Source organism: Typopeltis vanoorti, chromosome 2 (genome assembly GCF_054136105.1).
Source record: "Typopeltis vanoorti isolate ZY-2024b chromosome 2, IOZ_Tvanoo_1.0, whole genome shotgun sequence".
Classification (NCBI taxonomy): Eukaryota; Metazoa; Arthropoda; class Arachnida; order Uropygi; family Thelyphonidae; genus Typopeltis; species Typopeltis vanoorti.
The window spans coordinates 20,785,185-20,802,754 of NC_143550.1; the positions used below are offsets into that span (position 1 = coordinate 20,785,185).

At 36.8% G+C, this 17,570-nt stretch overlaps 1 protein-coding gene across 4 annotated transcripts in view; it reads left to right on the plus strand.

Annotated features, from left to right (window-relative positions):
• Positions 1-17,570, plus strand: part of LOC150108866 (uncharacterized) — a 377,690-nt gene that overhangs the window by 224,365 nt on the left and 135,755 nt on the right. For all 4 annotated transcript variants that reach the window (XM_090403872.1, XM_090403896.1, XM_090403887.1 and 1 more), the window contains exon 9: positions 12,944-13,281. In XM_090403872.1, coding sequence (XP_090259998.1) covers positions 12,944-13,281 — 338 coding nt within the window. The remainder of the gene's footprint in view (positions 1-12,943; positions 13,282-17,570) is intronic.

Here is a 17,570-nt window from a genome sequence, read left to right on the forward strand (position 1 = left end):
TAGTCTTTTTTCAAATGCTGATTACCATCTTCTAACAACTATCCAATATTCCATAAGTTGTTAGTAATCAGAAGTTTTAAAATTTTCAAAACAAAATATTTAATGATTTAAAAACAGCACTATGGGACTGAGTATTTCCATCATTTCATTTCCTCAATGCAAGCATGCTTTCTTGCCTCTTTGCGGTGTCAAACAGTGTGTAATATCTAGCAGTGAGCCACTTGCTGTAATGCCTTATGTATTACCTGTTCAAATTATATTAATTTCCATTAATATAGTTTGAACAAGTTTGAATACAGTTAAAACAAATAGTTTGAAAATTTCATTATTGTTTTATTTATTTTTAATGTGAATCCTATTTTGAAAGGATGTATAAAAACTTTCAATTTGTATCATACATTAGCACTTTGGGTGGGCTAAGTCATATAAAAGTCATGCTTTCAAAATCCAACAGAATTTTTATCATTATCATCAGAACTCCATGAAGTCAAAAGACTCATTGCACGAAGCTCAAATCTTATCCTCAAAATTAATGCCAATCATTCAAAGAGCAGGCATGCTGTCTACTTGGCCATCCACAAATTATTTTTTAAGACTGATTGATGTGCTCTTGGTGATAATGGGCTTAAACAGGAAATAGCAAAGAAATACTGTGGACAGGGATGTTGTTCTGTGCAGTTGGGGAAAAAAAACCCTGCAAATTAGGGGAGGGGGGGGGGATATTAACAGTCTAATGTATAGAATCGAAAAGCTACGTTTTGGCATAAGTAAGATATTAAAATGGAGGATGAAAGGATATTATGAATCCATCCATATTTTATAACCAACTCTTAAAAAAAGAAACTTAGCTCTGAAATTTATCAACAGGCTTATGAGAATATAACATTTGGCATTGGAGTTTTCTTGGTTTGCACTACTTAGGACACAAGCTCTGCCCAGTAGCTTGCATGTTCACCTTTTTGTTAGTGCTTAAATTAGGTTTTACTGGCCTGCTGGCTGTTTTGAACTGTTGGGTCTCTGAGAGCAGTACTATGTGAGAAAGTTAAATTCATCATAACTGAACTCTAGGTAAGTGCATAATCCATTGCAGAAGTATAGAGCTGAAAGGCTTAATTTTGTATATTAACAGTATTGCAGAAAAATATGTTTCTCTGACATTTTTACTGATAATTACAAAAAAACATTGAAACTGAAAAAAACCAACAGTTTGGTGCAGTTAGAAATGATTATCAAAAACAATGTGGAATCTCGAATGGAAATTATTTTAGCATTGGCATTGTTACTGTAAAATTGTTTAATGAAATATTAGTGTGCAATTAGAAAAAAAAAGTTGCAGAAGACACAAGAACATGTGCATATGTGCTGACCATATGTCTGCATGGATGCATGACAACATAAAGCAAAACATTGCTACAAAAATCATTCACACACTTCAGCGTTTCACAAATGCTTTATTTATAGAAACCACAGTACTCGATTGAGTTGGTATGATTTCATCTAAATGTTGATAATGGGACAGAGATCTTTTGGCCTAGTATTGTTATTTTGTAGTTTTCCTCATGAGTTATACCAGATATTATCATGGCTATTAGTATTTTTTAATGACTCGTTTCTAAACAAATTCTTCAGGTGTGATTTGATCTGCTCATAGCTTTAAATTATTTAAAGCTTCTGAGTGCATTATCTGACCTAAATATTTTCCCCCCCTGCCATTTTTGCCTCAAAGACTTGTTGTACCAGTCTTTCATCTCTTGTTCTTTAACTGAACATATCAATTGAATTAGCTCTCTGTACTTACTTTTGAATATTATATTAGTCCATTTCTTCTCTAAAATAGTGGACATTTCTTTTAGTGAAACTGGAGTTTTTGCCCTTAACCAATATTTTCCCTTCATGTAGTGTTTTCATTAGATCTGTGTTTGTGGTGATTACCATAGTCCTTGCACCATAATGAGGATGCATTATATTGATATTCACTGTCATTTTCATAGAAGTGTTACAACATAAGCAAAACAACATGCACCATAAACCACACTCACACCATACCTTATCACATGTACTAGTCTAGTTGGCAAAGTGGAGTTGCATTTCTACTTTACAACCAAGATTTAATGTTTAATTTCACGCTGGCATTCTAACTCACAACCTGCGAGTCTACAGATGTCATTACCCAGTGCAAGACAGCTCATCTTACTGGAAGCCTGAAGTGGCTTGAAAAAGCCACTTTACAGCCTTAATGGAATTAGGGTTACATAAAGCCAAAACTCTTCTAGAGAAGAGTTTTGGCTTTATGCCCTAATTCCATCATGCTATGCTATGGGATGGGATGTACATAAAAACTTGGCATGTGCCATACGTGGCCATTTGATATGAAGAGTGTTATAGTGATTAATCACCATGCACTGCATTTTTCTGACAATCAGTATGTAAGCAATCATTGCAAGTTCTGCAACATACAAGTTGAATTCATGCATTTTTGTGTGTGTGTGTGGGGGGGGGGGTGTATAGCATCTTTGATAGAAACAGGGTTGTGGAACTAATAATGCTCTGCCATAAAATTGTACACTTGTTGATGTACTCTCTCATTTTGAATGAGAAAATAAGTGGTATGTGATGAGGAGGACATACTCCTTTTTAGAAGTCTTCTGTGTTCCCTCTCTTTTTTGTATGATTTGTTTCTTTAATCCATCATGTTTTGATCTTTTAATAGAACCTAAGGGATGGTTTCTGAACACTGCAATTCGTTTCTTTCACATTGAGTGATATAGAAATATCACAATACCTTGCTGAAAATAAGCTAACTTTTGAAGCACTTACCAGTTCCAGTATTGTACACATCTAGATTCTTTTAGGATGCCACCTTGATGTACATTGTGCTGTTCAACTCCTGGTTGGCCAAGTTTATAGTATTTTTGCTCTACAACAAAGTGTTGAAAAGGTTCAGATCCTACTGTTTCATGGATGTTATGAATTACTAACGTTTGTTAAATCTTTTTTTGCCCAGCCTGAAATATCCATCCTGCTTACTTTGAATTCTGAAAGTGACTTCTAAAGGTCAGTTCCATATATGGCCACTCAAGCAGGATTCCTGGATTGTGTAATCCACATATTTGGACTCATAGTACTGAAATATGCTATGAGTTGGCGTATATGGAATTATCAGTTATTGGTTTTGTGGGTGTGATTTATATAAAAACTTTCACTGCAATTTAGTATTTGTGAAAAATGAGTGTTTGTATATTTTTGTAACATTTTGCAACTTGCAAAATGTTGCTTTATCACATTGGCTTCGAAGAAATTAATCATATTCTTTTTTCACGAAACACTTTCATGAATGTGTTTCAAACAAATTTTTCAAACATTTATCCCAGAAGTTTAAAATACAGCTGGTATGAACAGATACCAAAGTGTCATTTTGAGATGTTTAAAATACAACACAAAAATTCATTATCGTTAGTGCTTGCAAAGCTGAAGCAACTGTAGCAAAACCTGTGGAAATTGTTAGATTATCAAAGACTACATTCCCAAATTATACAAATAACAGAAGATGGGATAGCTCGTCAGATGGCTTTCAAGAGGTTTAGATCAAATTGCTGTTGTTTAGTGATTGAATGTTCTTCTTTCTTCTGTTCAGCCATTTTCTGTCCACTGCTGGACGAAGGCCTCAAGTTCTTTCCACCTTTCTCTGTTCTTGGCAATGGTTGACCAATTTTCTCCAACAAAATTTGACAATTCATCACTCCACCTTCTTTTAGGATATCCTCACACTCGTTTTCCTTCTTTTGGAATCCAGTTCGTTAGTATGGTGGCTCATCGCTCGTCTTCTCTTCTGGATAGATGTCCTGCCCTCCATTTTAGTCACTTATAGTTGAAGAATGATATCAGTGATGTGAGTCTGGCTTCTTATCCAGGTGTTTTGCTTTTTATCTTTTAATGTGATGCCTAGCATCAATCTCTCCATTTTTCTTTGAGTTGTTGTTAGTTTATTTGCCAATGCCTTTGTTAGCGACCAAGTTTCACAACCATATGAGATGACTGGAGATATACACTGGTTAAATGTCTTAATTTTTAAACAGAGTGAGATATCATTGGTTTGAAAAATGCTTTTCCATTTTCTGAATGCACTCCAGGCAAGTTGAACTCTTATTTATTTCCTTTTGGAGTCCACAGTTTAGATCAATGAGATAACCTAAGTATGTATATGAAGAGACTCTTTCCAAGAAATTGTTTTCTATTATTTGTTTTTTGGTGTTACAAAATGATTAAACATGATTTTAGTTTTTTTTTTCTGTTTATTTTTAGACCAACTTTTCTGCTTTCATGATATAGGTCTTCTATCATTATATTAAGGTCTTCTGGAGAGTTTGCAAAAATTATGATATCTTAGGTGTGTTAAGTTTCTGTTATTAAGTTTTATACCAAGGTTTGTCCAGATTGACTGTTATCATGTGTTAATTCTTAAGTGGAGGACTCATGTTAAAGGATTGATTTGGTGAAACAGCACTGAGAAAGGATTAAAAATATTTAATTCTTCAATATTTCATGTTTCGGCCCTCTATAGGTGCCTGTTGATTACCTAGGATATAAACTTGGATCTTGAAGTATTAGTGTTTCCAATATTTTGGTGAGTTTTATGCAACCATATTTATTCATATTAGGCTGATTTTTGAGAGCAACTGTACATTCTAAAAACAGTCTCTTCTAAATTTGCTGCAATGCTACAAGGTGCTCTTTTTCCAGTAGTTCTATGAGCCAAATCTAAAGCATGGTCTGCAAGCCTGAGTGACCATAGTCATGACTGCAGCGGTATTTTTTATATTCTTCTATGCAGATGGTGACCTTCCCCTTGGTTCCTGTCCATAGTATGCAAACTTAATGGAACAGGGGACTGAGAAAGATGGGAGTTGTCTTTAATGGAGTGGATTAAAGTAGCTAGTTGCAAGTGAGACTTGAAAGCTATGCAGAAGTTGTATTTCTTTAAGATCCTGGTTTTTTTTTTTCTAATGTACCTTAGATGTAGGAAATGGTGATACCATTACTAAAATCCTTATGAAGAAAAAGTTGTGGGCTGGGGAGAGGATTGATCTTTTTGATTACTGTGAGATCTGTAGCCATTAGATAACAAGGTGTGATTAAGTTCTTCTGCAAGAGAGACCTCACCAGAACAAAAGTTAGACTCTTTTGGTTAGTGTTTTAATGATAACCGTATTATTGAGATGAAAGTGATGGGGAAGTTCGTGAATGTATCTGCCTTGTCTGTGTGAGTGGGTTTCCTCTGTACTGAAGAGGACTGGTTACCATTAGTTAGATGTGTTGTGAAGATGGCTAGGAAGGCTTGACTAGTTTTAGTTTTTCCATTATAAACTGGATTCTATGGTGAAGAGCATTAAGGTTACAGAGGAAAAAGTAATCTCTCTGGGCTATGATCTGTATTGAAGAGGATAGGTTACCATTAGGACAGATGTGTTATGAAGGTGTCTAGTAAGGCTAGACTATTTTTAGTTTCCATTTCCTTTATAAACTAGTTTCTAGAATCAAGAGTATTGAGGTTACAGAGGAAAGAGTAATGTGTCTGGTCCATGAGGCAGGCCAAATAGAGAACATATCATCGACATGTCTTAGCCAGATAGAACTTTTGAGAGGGGCTGGGTCAAGAGCTTGTTTTTCAAAATATTCCATTAAAAGATTAGTGCACATGTGTGTGTGTGGGGGGGGGGGGGGCTAGAGAAGTGAATCCATACAGGTGTACTCTCTGTCTGTTCTTCCAAAAGAAATATCCAGAATGAGTTGCAAAGAAAAAGAGGGTGATATCAGGAGGAAAAACTATTTTTAAAATGTTTTTTTTAAAAACTTACCTTAATGTCTTGCCCTGCATGTCACTATTCACTATGAATGATCAGTATCGATCTGTTAAGGCTTAAGTGCTGGGATGAACTTGCATTCAGAGGCTTAATGGAGTGAAACAGCAACCGAGAAAAGTTTAAAAATTATGTCTAATTCTTCCAATATTTCATCTTTCATAGAGACATCTCCAGGATGGACAACACGAGACTTGTAACACACACACAAAGGCAACACAAAACAAAATTAAAACATGGATAAAGACTGAAGTTCAAACTTCTGTCTAAACTTCAATTAAACTGGCTTGATTTTTTTAAAAGATGTCAGGATGGAATAATATCCAACTGCATCAAATTTTAAAAAAAAAAAAGTTCTCTGTATCTATACAATCATGCCAGTTTTGCTCTGCTGTGGGAACAGATCAATTCTACATGCACCTTCCTTACTGCCACCAATGCAGCAATCAGCTCATTACAGTTGGAGCTCTTAGCTATTCTCTTTGATATTTCAGAAGTCTCTGCCCAGAAAGAATTCTTTAAAGTAAAAAATATACATAAAAAAGTACAACAGCATTTTGGATTCTAACCTATGCCTCAGGTTCAACCTCTTCATCCATACAGTAGTAAACATGTCATCAAGTTAACAAGTAATGGCACTAGATCTAGTGTTCATCATAAAATGCAGAATCCATAACTTGGTTTTACAAATAGCTAACAACAGCAGACTTGACTTTGCCAGCATTCTTTCAAGATCTTTTCTTTCTAAAAGAAGTCTCCTTACTCAGTGCCTTTGAGAAACTATGCAGAGATATAGTATAGTCATCACCAGATTGATAAGGAAGTGCTGTTGTTATCCTTAATGCTAGTGAATACAATAAAAAAATGGATATCATTCTCAAAGACTGCTCTATCTACTTACCTATAGATTATGATGCCACTAAATCTCAGATCAATTAAGTCTACTCAAAAATATTTCTTCCTGACCTTCTGAAATCACAAAAAATCCCTTCAGTTCTCATCCTTCTCCACCTCCAGATATATGGCTTATTTAAAATCCATAAACTGAGTTTATCCTAAGATCCTTAGTAGGTGCTACTGATTCTCCCTGCTATAAATTATCTGAACAATTAGTGAAATCTCTTATCTCCATCCCCTGCTGGCCATACCACATCACACATAAAAAGAACTTTACCTATTTTAAAACTTCTATTGAAAATATAACTCTTAATAACATAGATATCTTTGACATCACCTCGCTGTTTACCAGCATTTACTTAAATGACACCTTATCACTTAAAAATAGTTTTTCCTCCTGATATCTTTACCTTTGCAATTCATTCTGAATGTTTCTCTTGGAAGAACAAAATATACAAAGGGTACACTTCTATGGATTCACCCCTCTTATCCCCTCTCTACTGCTGCCAATATTTTAATGTTGTTAATGTTGATGTTTTTTGAAAAACAAGCTCTTGACCCAGCCCCTCTCAAAAGTTCTACCCCCTCCATGTGGGCACCTGTTCATGTTGGAGGGGACCTCCCAGTGATGGTACTGGCCCTTTTCATTCTTCCTCTTTTTCTTTGCTTTTCTTCTCATATTCTTCGCTCTACTTCTCCCGAATCTTTTTCACTATCCTTTTTTCCAGACCACCATCACTGGGATCAAACATCCTACCGCCATATTTGCCATATGGTGCAACCTGTGGACATCTGGAAAGGGGGGAGCCTGGTAGTCTTGCACTACTTTGGTCCCTGCTTCAGCAAGATGGGTGGTCCTGGATGGCTCAGCCAATCAGTCAGCTAGTGGACTTGCCTGCAAGGGTCAACAGTGTTGTAGTAAGTCAATCACCCCATAACTCGGAGTTGGGATCCTAGGCTTGCTGTAGTGCTGGTATAGCGTTCGGAATAGCACTGGCATTCCACTCTTGAGTGCAGTTATTGCTTGCCAGGCAGTGGGCTTCCATGTGTGGCTCCATGGTGGTGTGGAGCTCTGGCACCGAACCAAAAACTTCTTGAGCATGAATCCTTCATCCTCAAATGTTTCAAGGGCCCTAACAAAGTCTCAACCAAGTACTGATTCTGTAGATACAGCATATAGAAACAGAAGTAAGAAACAAAAGATATATGATGCTAACATAAATGTACCAACATTTTTAATAATACATGCTACAGGGAAAATGTCGCCCTTCTTTATTCAAAAAGGTTTAGAAGGCTGGCAAGATCTCCCAAAACTGTTAAGAAATTGTGTTCTGGTGATGTCTTTGTGGAAACATTTTGTCAGCAAAATTCTGAGCAACAACAATAGATGGAATAGAAATTACAGTAACACCTCATAAAACACTTAATGCCTGTAGAGGAGTGATACAGAATGGGATCTCCTTGATGTTCCTGATGAAGAGATATGTTCAGAACTTAAAGATTGAGGAGTGACAGGGGTGAGGCACATCCTGATACATAGGGATGGTCGCCTAGTTCCAAGCAAGAATATATCATCCTTACTTTTGATACACCTAAGTCTCCAACATCTGTAAAAGCAGCATATCTCAGTGGTCGTGTTAGAATGTTAATCCCTATCCCACTGAGATGCTTTAAATGTCAGAGATATAGACATGCCCAAACTGCCTGTCATAATTCTACTACCTGTGCTCGATGTGGTAGTAAAGAGCATGATAACAAATCTTGCTGTGCAAAAAAAGCTAAATGTGTCAACTGTCAGGGAGATCATCCAGCGTACCCTCGTGCATGTCAGAAATGGAAAGATGAAAACAAAATACAAAAAATGAAAACAGAGCAAAATATAACTTACCAGGATGCAAAAAGAAAGTGACAGTAGCAACTCAAACTTGTATGTCTGTTCCATTATCTGATAATTTCACCATACCTGCACTTTATGATCACAAGTACTTCTCTGTTGAGCACATCAATCACTTGACCTATGGCCTTACTCCAGAAACAACTCCAAAAATGATCCCACTCGATGAAAACCCACTTGTCAAAAAATTATGGCAAAGATATCACTTAAAGATAAACCACCAGACACTCGCACAGAAAAAAATGGATACCTCAATACCCACTGAAAGCAAACTAAACATACCAACTGACCCTAACACATTTGATGTTTTGAACACTCTACCACAGGAAGAGATGGACACTGGCCGTCCATACCTCACAAAACAATTGATAAATTAAATCTGAGAAAGGTAAGCCCTCAACCTCCTAAAAACTAGACAAGTCTATAAAACCAAAACAATAGGAAAATTTTTACAATGAAGCTGTTGTGGATTTTGCCAGAATATCGATGATATCAAGATTTTGTTGCAGAAACACAAACCTTTCTGTTTCTGTCTACAGGAAACATATTTATGACCCAATGAGGACCCTACCTTTAGGAATTTCACTGTTGTATGCAAGGATGGAACTGGAGGTGGTCCTGCTCATGGAGGAGTAGCTATCCTAGTGGGCAATTATTTCTTTCCATCAGGTCCAACTTAATACTTATCTGGAAGCAGTAGCGATTTGCTTCTCCTTGGGATTTCTTATTACGGCATGTTCAATTTATTTACCACCAAGTACTGAGTTAAATGAAACTGATCTTGATAACCTTATCTCGCAACTGTCTGAACCCATACTTTTGATGGGCGACTTTAATGGTCCCAATACTCTATGGGGTTGTACCAACACTAATAGACAAGTTCGAATCATTGAAAGAATTCTTGATAATAATAACCTTTCCCTTTTAAATAATAAACTCGATACTTTCTTCCATACGCCTACCCGTTCATATTCTGCAATTGATCTTACAATCTGCTTCCCTTCTATTCTTCCACTGTTCACGTGGGATGTGGAAGAGAACATATATGGAAGTGATCTTTCCTGTTCTCTGTACAATGTCTTCACAGGAACCATGTTCACCCACACAGATACCTATATGGAAAATGGACCAGGCTGACTGGAACACTTTCTCTCATCTTGCAAAATTTAATGCTGATGCCATCAGTCAAATGCCTATCAATGAAATGGTAAAATATATAACAGAGTGCATTGTCCAGGCAGCAAGAGCCTCCATCCCAAAAACATATTCTCGGTTTCCACTCTATCCAAAGCCTTGGTGGAACCCAGAATGTCAGACAGCCAAAAAAGATCAACACAGAGCATGGGATATATTTTGTAGATATCCCACCACATCAAACCTTATAGCTTTCAAGCATGTTCGAGCCAAAACACGCTATGTGAGGTGTCAGAGTCAAAAATAATCATGGATCCAATTTACTACATCAATTAATCAAATGACCAGTCCAAAAATTGTATGGGATAAAATACGGAAAATGAAAGACAGATATAGAATACACTGTCTACCTTAGACCATTAATGGAAGTGTTATTGCTGATCCCAAAAGCCACTGCAGACACTCTGGGAGAAAATTTTGCCAGAATCTTCGCAACAGCTTCATATCCTCCTGAATTTTTAATTCTGAAAGAACAGCAAGAGAAATAAAGGCTAAATTTTTCTACCAATGTTCTTGAGCCATACAATCAGCCAATTGTTAAGGAGGAACTAAAAAGATCTCTTCTACTATCTCACCCTAGTGCAGTAGGGCCTGATGACATCCATTATGAAATGATAAAACATCTACCATCATCTTCTGGATCTTCTTCTCCTATTATACACAATAGAATACTTGCAGAGGAAGAGTTTCCAAATTCTTGGCATAAGTCAATTGTAATTGCTATCCTTAAACCAGGAAAAGATCCAACACAAGTAAATAATTATCAACCCATTGCTCTAACCAGCTGTCTTTGTAAGATACTAGAGAAAATGGTTAATGCCAGACTTCTCTGGTATTTAGAAAGCAACAATCTTCTCTCCAATACACAATGCGCGTTCTGTAGACATCGCTCAACTTTAAACCATTTGGTCCGTTTAGAAACTTGTATAAAAGATGCATTTCTGAAGCAAGAACACCTTGTTTCAGTTTTTTTTTGACATGGAAAAAGCTTATGACAAAAAGCTTAGTCTCTTTTCTCTGCACTGGGAAGCTCAATACCACACACTTCAAACTGCCATATGTCCTTTTGGTATGCATGTTAAAGAGACTATGCAAGCTCTTGGTATGAATTTTGGCAACATTGCTTACACTAAACATAACAGCATCTCTCCATGACTGGTTTGCAAACTGTCCCGCAACCTCTCACTTTGTCAGCTACAGAAATCTCATACTCCATCATCTGTCTACCTCCAATTGTTTAATGCACACAGAGCAGTGCACTCTGATTTCTTGTCTATACTGATGATTCAAGAACTAATACCTTTGTTGGCTGTGCTGATGTGTTTCCTGACATTATTATCTCCAACCAGATCCCACCTGATTGCAGTAATTATACAGCCGAGTTACATGCCATTTAGCTTGCACTTGTTCATATAAAAGAAAACTGCTACCAAAAGTGTATAATTTATACAGACTCATTGGGCTCTTTACAGGCTATCTCCTCTCCTATGTATAATCCACATCCAGTACTTTGAGGTGTTACACCTGTTTCACAAAATGAAAATCCTTAATTTTGATGTTCAGTTGTGCTGGATTCTCAGCCACATTGGAATCAAAGGAAATGAGGCTGCAGATGTAGCTGCTAAATCAGCTCAAACTTTCTCCATGTACTGTTTGACAGTACCATATACAGACTACAGACAGTTTATAAGATCAAAGCTAATTGCTCAATGGCAGTCATCATGGCAGGAAGCATTAACAAACAAATTATATGCCATTAAACCTGAAATTATGCATTGGCATTCTAGTCGATGAATAAAGAGAAGAGAGGAAGTTGTTCTCATTAGGCTCCGCATAGGTCACAATCACCTTACACATTCTTATTTACTGAGAGCTAATGACCCTTCCATACGTGAAAAATGCAATATACATCTCACTATTTATCATATACTGGTAGAGTGCCAGACTCTGGCAAATTGCACGATGTTTTTAATTTTTTACAAAGAAGTAATTTATACAAACACATCTGAGTGTAATTTCGTTTATATGTAAATACTGTATTGCTTCTTTTAACTTTTGTACGTATATATTACAAAATATGTAATGTTTTGTGATGTATATGTGCAGGAGTTGAGCACTAATGTATAAATTATTCATTAATTTCTGACCAATCATGTATTTCTGTAGCCTTGTGTTACTTTGTAATTTTGTAAATACCACACTGCTATGCATACATATTGTATAATAATTCCTCTTTAATGCTGTGTATTACTGTAATAACATTTGTTGTAATCTTATATGTAGATACTGCATTGCCCAACTTAACTTTTGTGCATATATATATTATTTACTATTTTTTTTTTTGACTAATTATGTATTTTTGTAGGACACCTTGTATATTTGTGTACCCTTCTTGTAAATTTGTTTTTATGTAGATACCACATTGCCAAATTTTATTTTTATGCATACATATTGTATAATAATTCCTTTTTGCCTATTTATGTATGTCTGTAAAAACATGTTATAATTTTAACCATATGTAGATACTGCATTCCTTGGCTTGGATTTCTATACACACATTTTGTTTATTTAACTTGTATTGTCGACAATTTTTGTACTACTGTAACCTTTAACCTTGTGTGTTGCTGTGCCCTCTGCAGCATTTCTGTTTCTATGTAGATGCTACTTTATAGAACCAAATTTTTGTACAGGCATATTGTTTACAATTTTCTTTAACTGCTTATGTATAGTTGTAATCTTAGTATGGCACAGTATGACATTTGTAGTTTTTGTGCCAAATAAACTCTAAACCAACCAACCAACCAATCAATCAAAAGTTCTATCTGTCTAAGACATGTTGACAATGCATTCTCTAGTTGGCCTGCCTCATGACCCAGACCCATTACTCTTTCCTCTGTCACCTCAATACTCTTCTAGGAAGGCTTGCCTAGTTTTGTCAAACCTTCCTAGACACCTTGATTTGAGTGGTAATTAAGCAGTTCCATGTTATTAGTTACAGAGAACGAATTTGACATCTAAGTGCATTAAAACTTGAGTATTTTTGAGGAGTGAAATCATGGACGAACTTATTTATTACTAACTGAAAATTTTATTTTTACAGGCGGTATGTTCCTATACAAAGGCGGAGAAACATTCTGAGCACCAAACGAGTTATAAGTGCAACTGGACCGGCACCACCACCACCATCTGTACATCCAGCTGCAAAATCCTATGTACAACATATATCGAGTCCTCCAGGTATTCAGGTTCCCTTCAAAGCTAATTCTCTCCCATCAGCAAACTGTCTTTCACACCCTTCCCCTTCCAGTACCCCTGCTGTAAAACAAAACCCTAGTCCATCATCATCCCATTCATGTCAATCCCCACATAGTCCTGGATTTCCTGCACAAATTGCTGTTCAAGTTGTGTCAAAAGATTTTCCAGAAGTAAAAGTTGTTGGTAAGTATGAATTTAAATTTTAAGTTAATGTAGCATTGATGCAAATGATAAAATCTCACCTTGAATCTTTTCATTGCCTTGAAGAATTGTAAAGGTTCTTGTGTGAGATTGTTTTGTTATTCCCTGCTTTGCATCCAACAGGTGTTACCTGCTGACTTGCTAATTACTTTTTTAGCTCTTATTTTATATTAATAATTTCTCTTTATCAACCCATTACTATTAAATTATTTCAGGAAATTATAATGTATATTAAATATTAATTAAAAGAAAACTTTAATCAATACTTCCTATATTTTGGCAATGTTACATTGCCATCTTCATGGGAACATAAAACTATGATAAGTGCACACATGCGCTAACAATGAGCAAATGAGGCTGAAGAGAGTAACTAACATTGTTCCTAGAGTCCTAAAGGTGCCCCCCCCCCCTAGTGGGATAAATGGGGGATGTCTTGGCTGTTGGGGCTGATGTTCTCATGATGTAAGCTTCCCAAATTAGGGGCAGTCTGATGCACCTAAATTTGTTGAGGTTTGGGAAGTGTTTTATAGCTAAGGATGATTCCATGAACAATCTTTCATGTTTATATTTGCTATAGTGTAGTAAAGTGGCTTTCTTCCATCGTATTCCGTGGCAGGTATCCAGAGTATGGTCCACAAGCCCAGAATGGCTATATATTGGTGAAACCAGATGTAGCCTTTGTGTTCAGCTATCCATAGTAGGACAGTTTACATTTGCAAGGGACCTGGCATACTCCAGGTAGATCTAAGGGAAGCGGCTGGTCTTAGATGGAGAGGATAAGGGATGCCAATTTCTTAAACGGTTTGTAACAGGTCATCAGGTCATATTTCTTTAGGATATTGGTTAACTTTTCAGAGATGTCCTGGATATAAGGAATGGTGATAGGTTTAGTGTAATCTTTGTTGTGAAGGGGGAGGGGGGGGATTGTGGTTAACTGGTTTTAATATTTTCTGGATTTTTTGGGGATTCTAGCCATTGGCTAAGAACGTGTTAAGGATGTGGTCTAGTTCAATGGATAGGGCACTGTAATCTGAACAGATTAATTTTGCCCTGTTATATAGAGTTTTTATAACCCCATATTGTTGTGAGGGGAGGGTTGATTGCTGATGAATGTATCTGTCTGTATGGTTGGTTTTCTGTAAACAGAGAAAACCAAGGATCCATCAGGCTGGCATGTAATCAGAGTGTCTAAGAAAGGAAGACTGTTGTTTTTTTCCTTTTCCAAGGTGAACTGGATTCTGGGGTGTTGGTTGTTAAGTGTGTTAAGAAGATGTGGTGTGTGTGTATCTGAGCCATGTGGCCAAATAGCAAACACATCAACAACAGAGCAAAATTAATCTGTTCAGATGACAATGCCCTAACCACTGAACTAAATCACAATGGTTCTTCTTCGAACCAGCTGATAAGGAATATTGGACATAATATCCGTATCTACCATTTAAATTTTGAGGGTATTAGCGCATCAAAATGTCAATGTCTTTCTAAACTTCTACGGGAAAAAAACGTCAATTTACTTCTCATTCAAGAATCACATATCAAAACTGAAGATCAAGTTAAATCTAGAGCAATAATCCCTGGCTACGACATTCTCGGGATTACTTACAGTCATAGATACTGCAACATAACATATGTCTGAAATGGTATTGAGAATGCTGTGCTGATATCTTCTACTGATGACGAAATCCATAAGATCTGTTAAAATAGATCTTATGGATAAAATAGCAGCCATTACAATTGTGAATGTATATAAACCACCTGCAACTGTTTAGCCAAATGATGTTCTACAGACATACTCCTACCCAACAGTGTACTCTGGGAACTTCAAAAGTCATCATACTTCTTGGAAATGCGATTGGAATGATCAAAACTGGGAAATATTAGCTGTATGGGCAGATCAACACTGTCTTCACTTGGTTTTTTGATGCCAAGGAAAAAGGCACTTTTAAATCAAGAGTCTGGAATAAGGAATATAACCCAGATTTGATGTTCGTCTCCACTGATAGTGAAAATCAGCCTCTACAGACTTTCAAGCGTATTCTTGAGACTTTTCCAAATAGCCAGCACCATCCCATCTTTATGGAATTAGGAGCCGAAATTCCAGTGATAACATCATTTCCTTGACTAAGATGGAATTTCCAAAAAGCTGACTGGGAAACTTCACTGCGGATCTAGACGCATGGCTTAGAAGAACTCCCCTAACTTACAAAAACTATACACGGTTCACGGGAGTAGATATAGCGGTGACAAAAATACACATTTCTCGAGGCTACCAAAAATAATACATGCCTGGATGGACCAATGAAAGCGAAATTGCGATCCTTACTTTCAAGGAATTGAAAGTAAGGATCCTGAGATAGGAGAAGAACTGTTCCATAGTCTCAACGCTGCTCGTAGAGAAAAGTGGATTCAAATAACTGAAAACATAGATTTCAAACACTCTAGTAGAAAAGCCTGGCCGCTACTTAAAAGCTTGGTTCAAGCCCCTCTGTACGAAAGAAATCTCTTGTCGATCCAAATCAGATAGCTGCCCATATTGTTTCGCTTTCTAGACCTCCGATAGATAAAGAACATACTAAAGAGGTAAAATGTGAGCTAAAGGCTATGAAGTCTGTAACTCAAAGGAATCAACAATTCTCTTTGCCTTTATCCCGTGAGGAAATATCCTCAGCATTTCAAAATATCAAAATGGGGAAAGATCCTGGATTTGACAATATTCATAATGAATTCCTGATGCACTGTGGACCTTATGCAAGATCGTGGCTTGCTAAGTTCTTTAACGATATGCTTGAAAGTGGCTGCATTCCTAAAGAATTTAAAATGACAAAAATCATTGCTGTGTTAAAACCAGGTAAGCCAGCAGACAGAACTGAAAGCTATCGCCCCATAGCCCTTTTAAGTGCAACCTACAAATTGTTGGAGAGACTAATATTGAATAGGATCAGTGATAAAATTTTGGAACATGTTCCAATAGAACAAGCAGGGTTCAGAAGAGATCGCAACCGCACAAATCAAGTTCTCAGCTTAATAACCTACATTGAAGCAGGATTTCAAAGATTCCTGAAGACTACTGCAGTCTTTATTGACTTAACAGCGGCTTACGATACTGTTTTGAGTTAGGGACTCGTATATAAATTTCTTAAGGTCATCCCATGTAAAATATTGGGTCATCTCTTAAACAACTTACTGTGTGATCGATATTTCGGGGTAGTCACCTGAGGAAGCATCAGTAAACAGAGTGCTTAAGAATGGATTACCTCAGGGCTTGGTGCTCGCACCACTGCTCTTTAGCCTTTACATTGCAGATATTCCTGAAACAGCCAGCAGGAAGTTTGCTTATGCAGATGATCTAGCTTTGGCGATCAGTGACAAGTCTATAAAAAGAACTGAAGAAATATTGACAAATGATCTGTCAGCTTTATGGCAGTTCTATAATAAATGGAGATTAACATCAAATTCTGGTAAAACCGAATGTTCTTACTTTCACCTCAATAATAGACTTGTAAATCAAAAACCAGAGATATATGCTGATGGAACATTAATTTTGTTTAATCCGACACCTAAATATCGGGGAATAACTTTGGATAGAACTTGCATATGATTAATATCACTGTTAAAGTTCGCACCAGAAATAATAGTTCACAAGCTTTGTGGTACTATATAGGGCTCAAGCGCCATAACACCATGGTGCACTGCCATGGTGTAGTTTACAGTGCATCAAAGTATGGTGCTTGCTCCCGTCTGGCTCAATAGTTACCATGTCAATAAACTAGATGCTCAACTTAACTCCATGTTGCATTTAATAATGGGTTGCATTAGGAGTATGCCCTTACAATGGCTCTCCACTTTGAGCCATATTGCTCCTCTGGAACTGCTATGACAGGAAGCCTTGTTTCGTGAATATAGAAGAATTTTAAATAACCAAACCTCCCAATATATATGAATTTATTCCAGATGCTTTATCTAATAGACTAAAATCCAGAAGACCTGCTATAAAAAAAACCTGTAATCTTCTTAGCCAGAATGACAGTATGGTGAGTAGGTGGGATGTACTGTGGTCCCAAGCAGTATCACCTAAAGTTCGTAATTACATAAACATCTTCCAAAAACCATCTGGATTTGACCTGCCCAGGAATATATGGACGACGGCTAACAGGATTCATACAGGCCATGGTGTATGTGGAGACTTACTTTCAAAGTGAGGTAAGATACGAAATCCCCACTGTCCCTGTGGAGCTGAGACCCAAACCATTCGCCATATAGTACAGGAATGT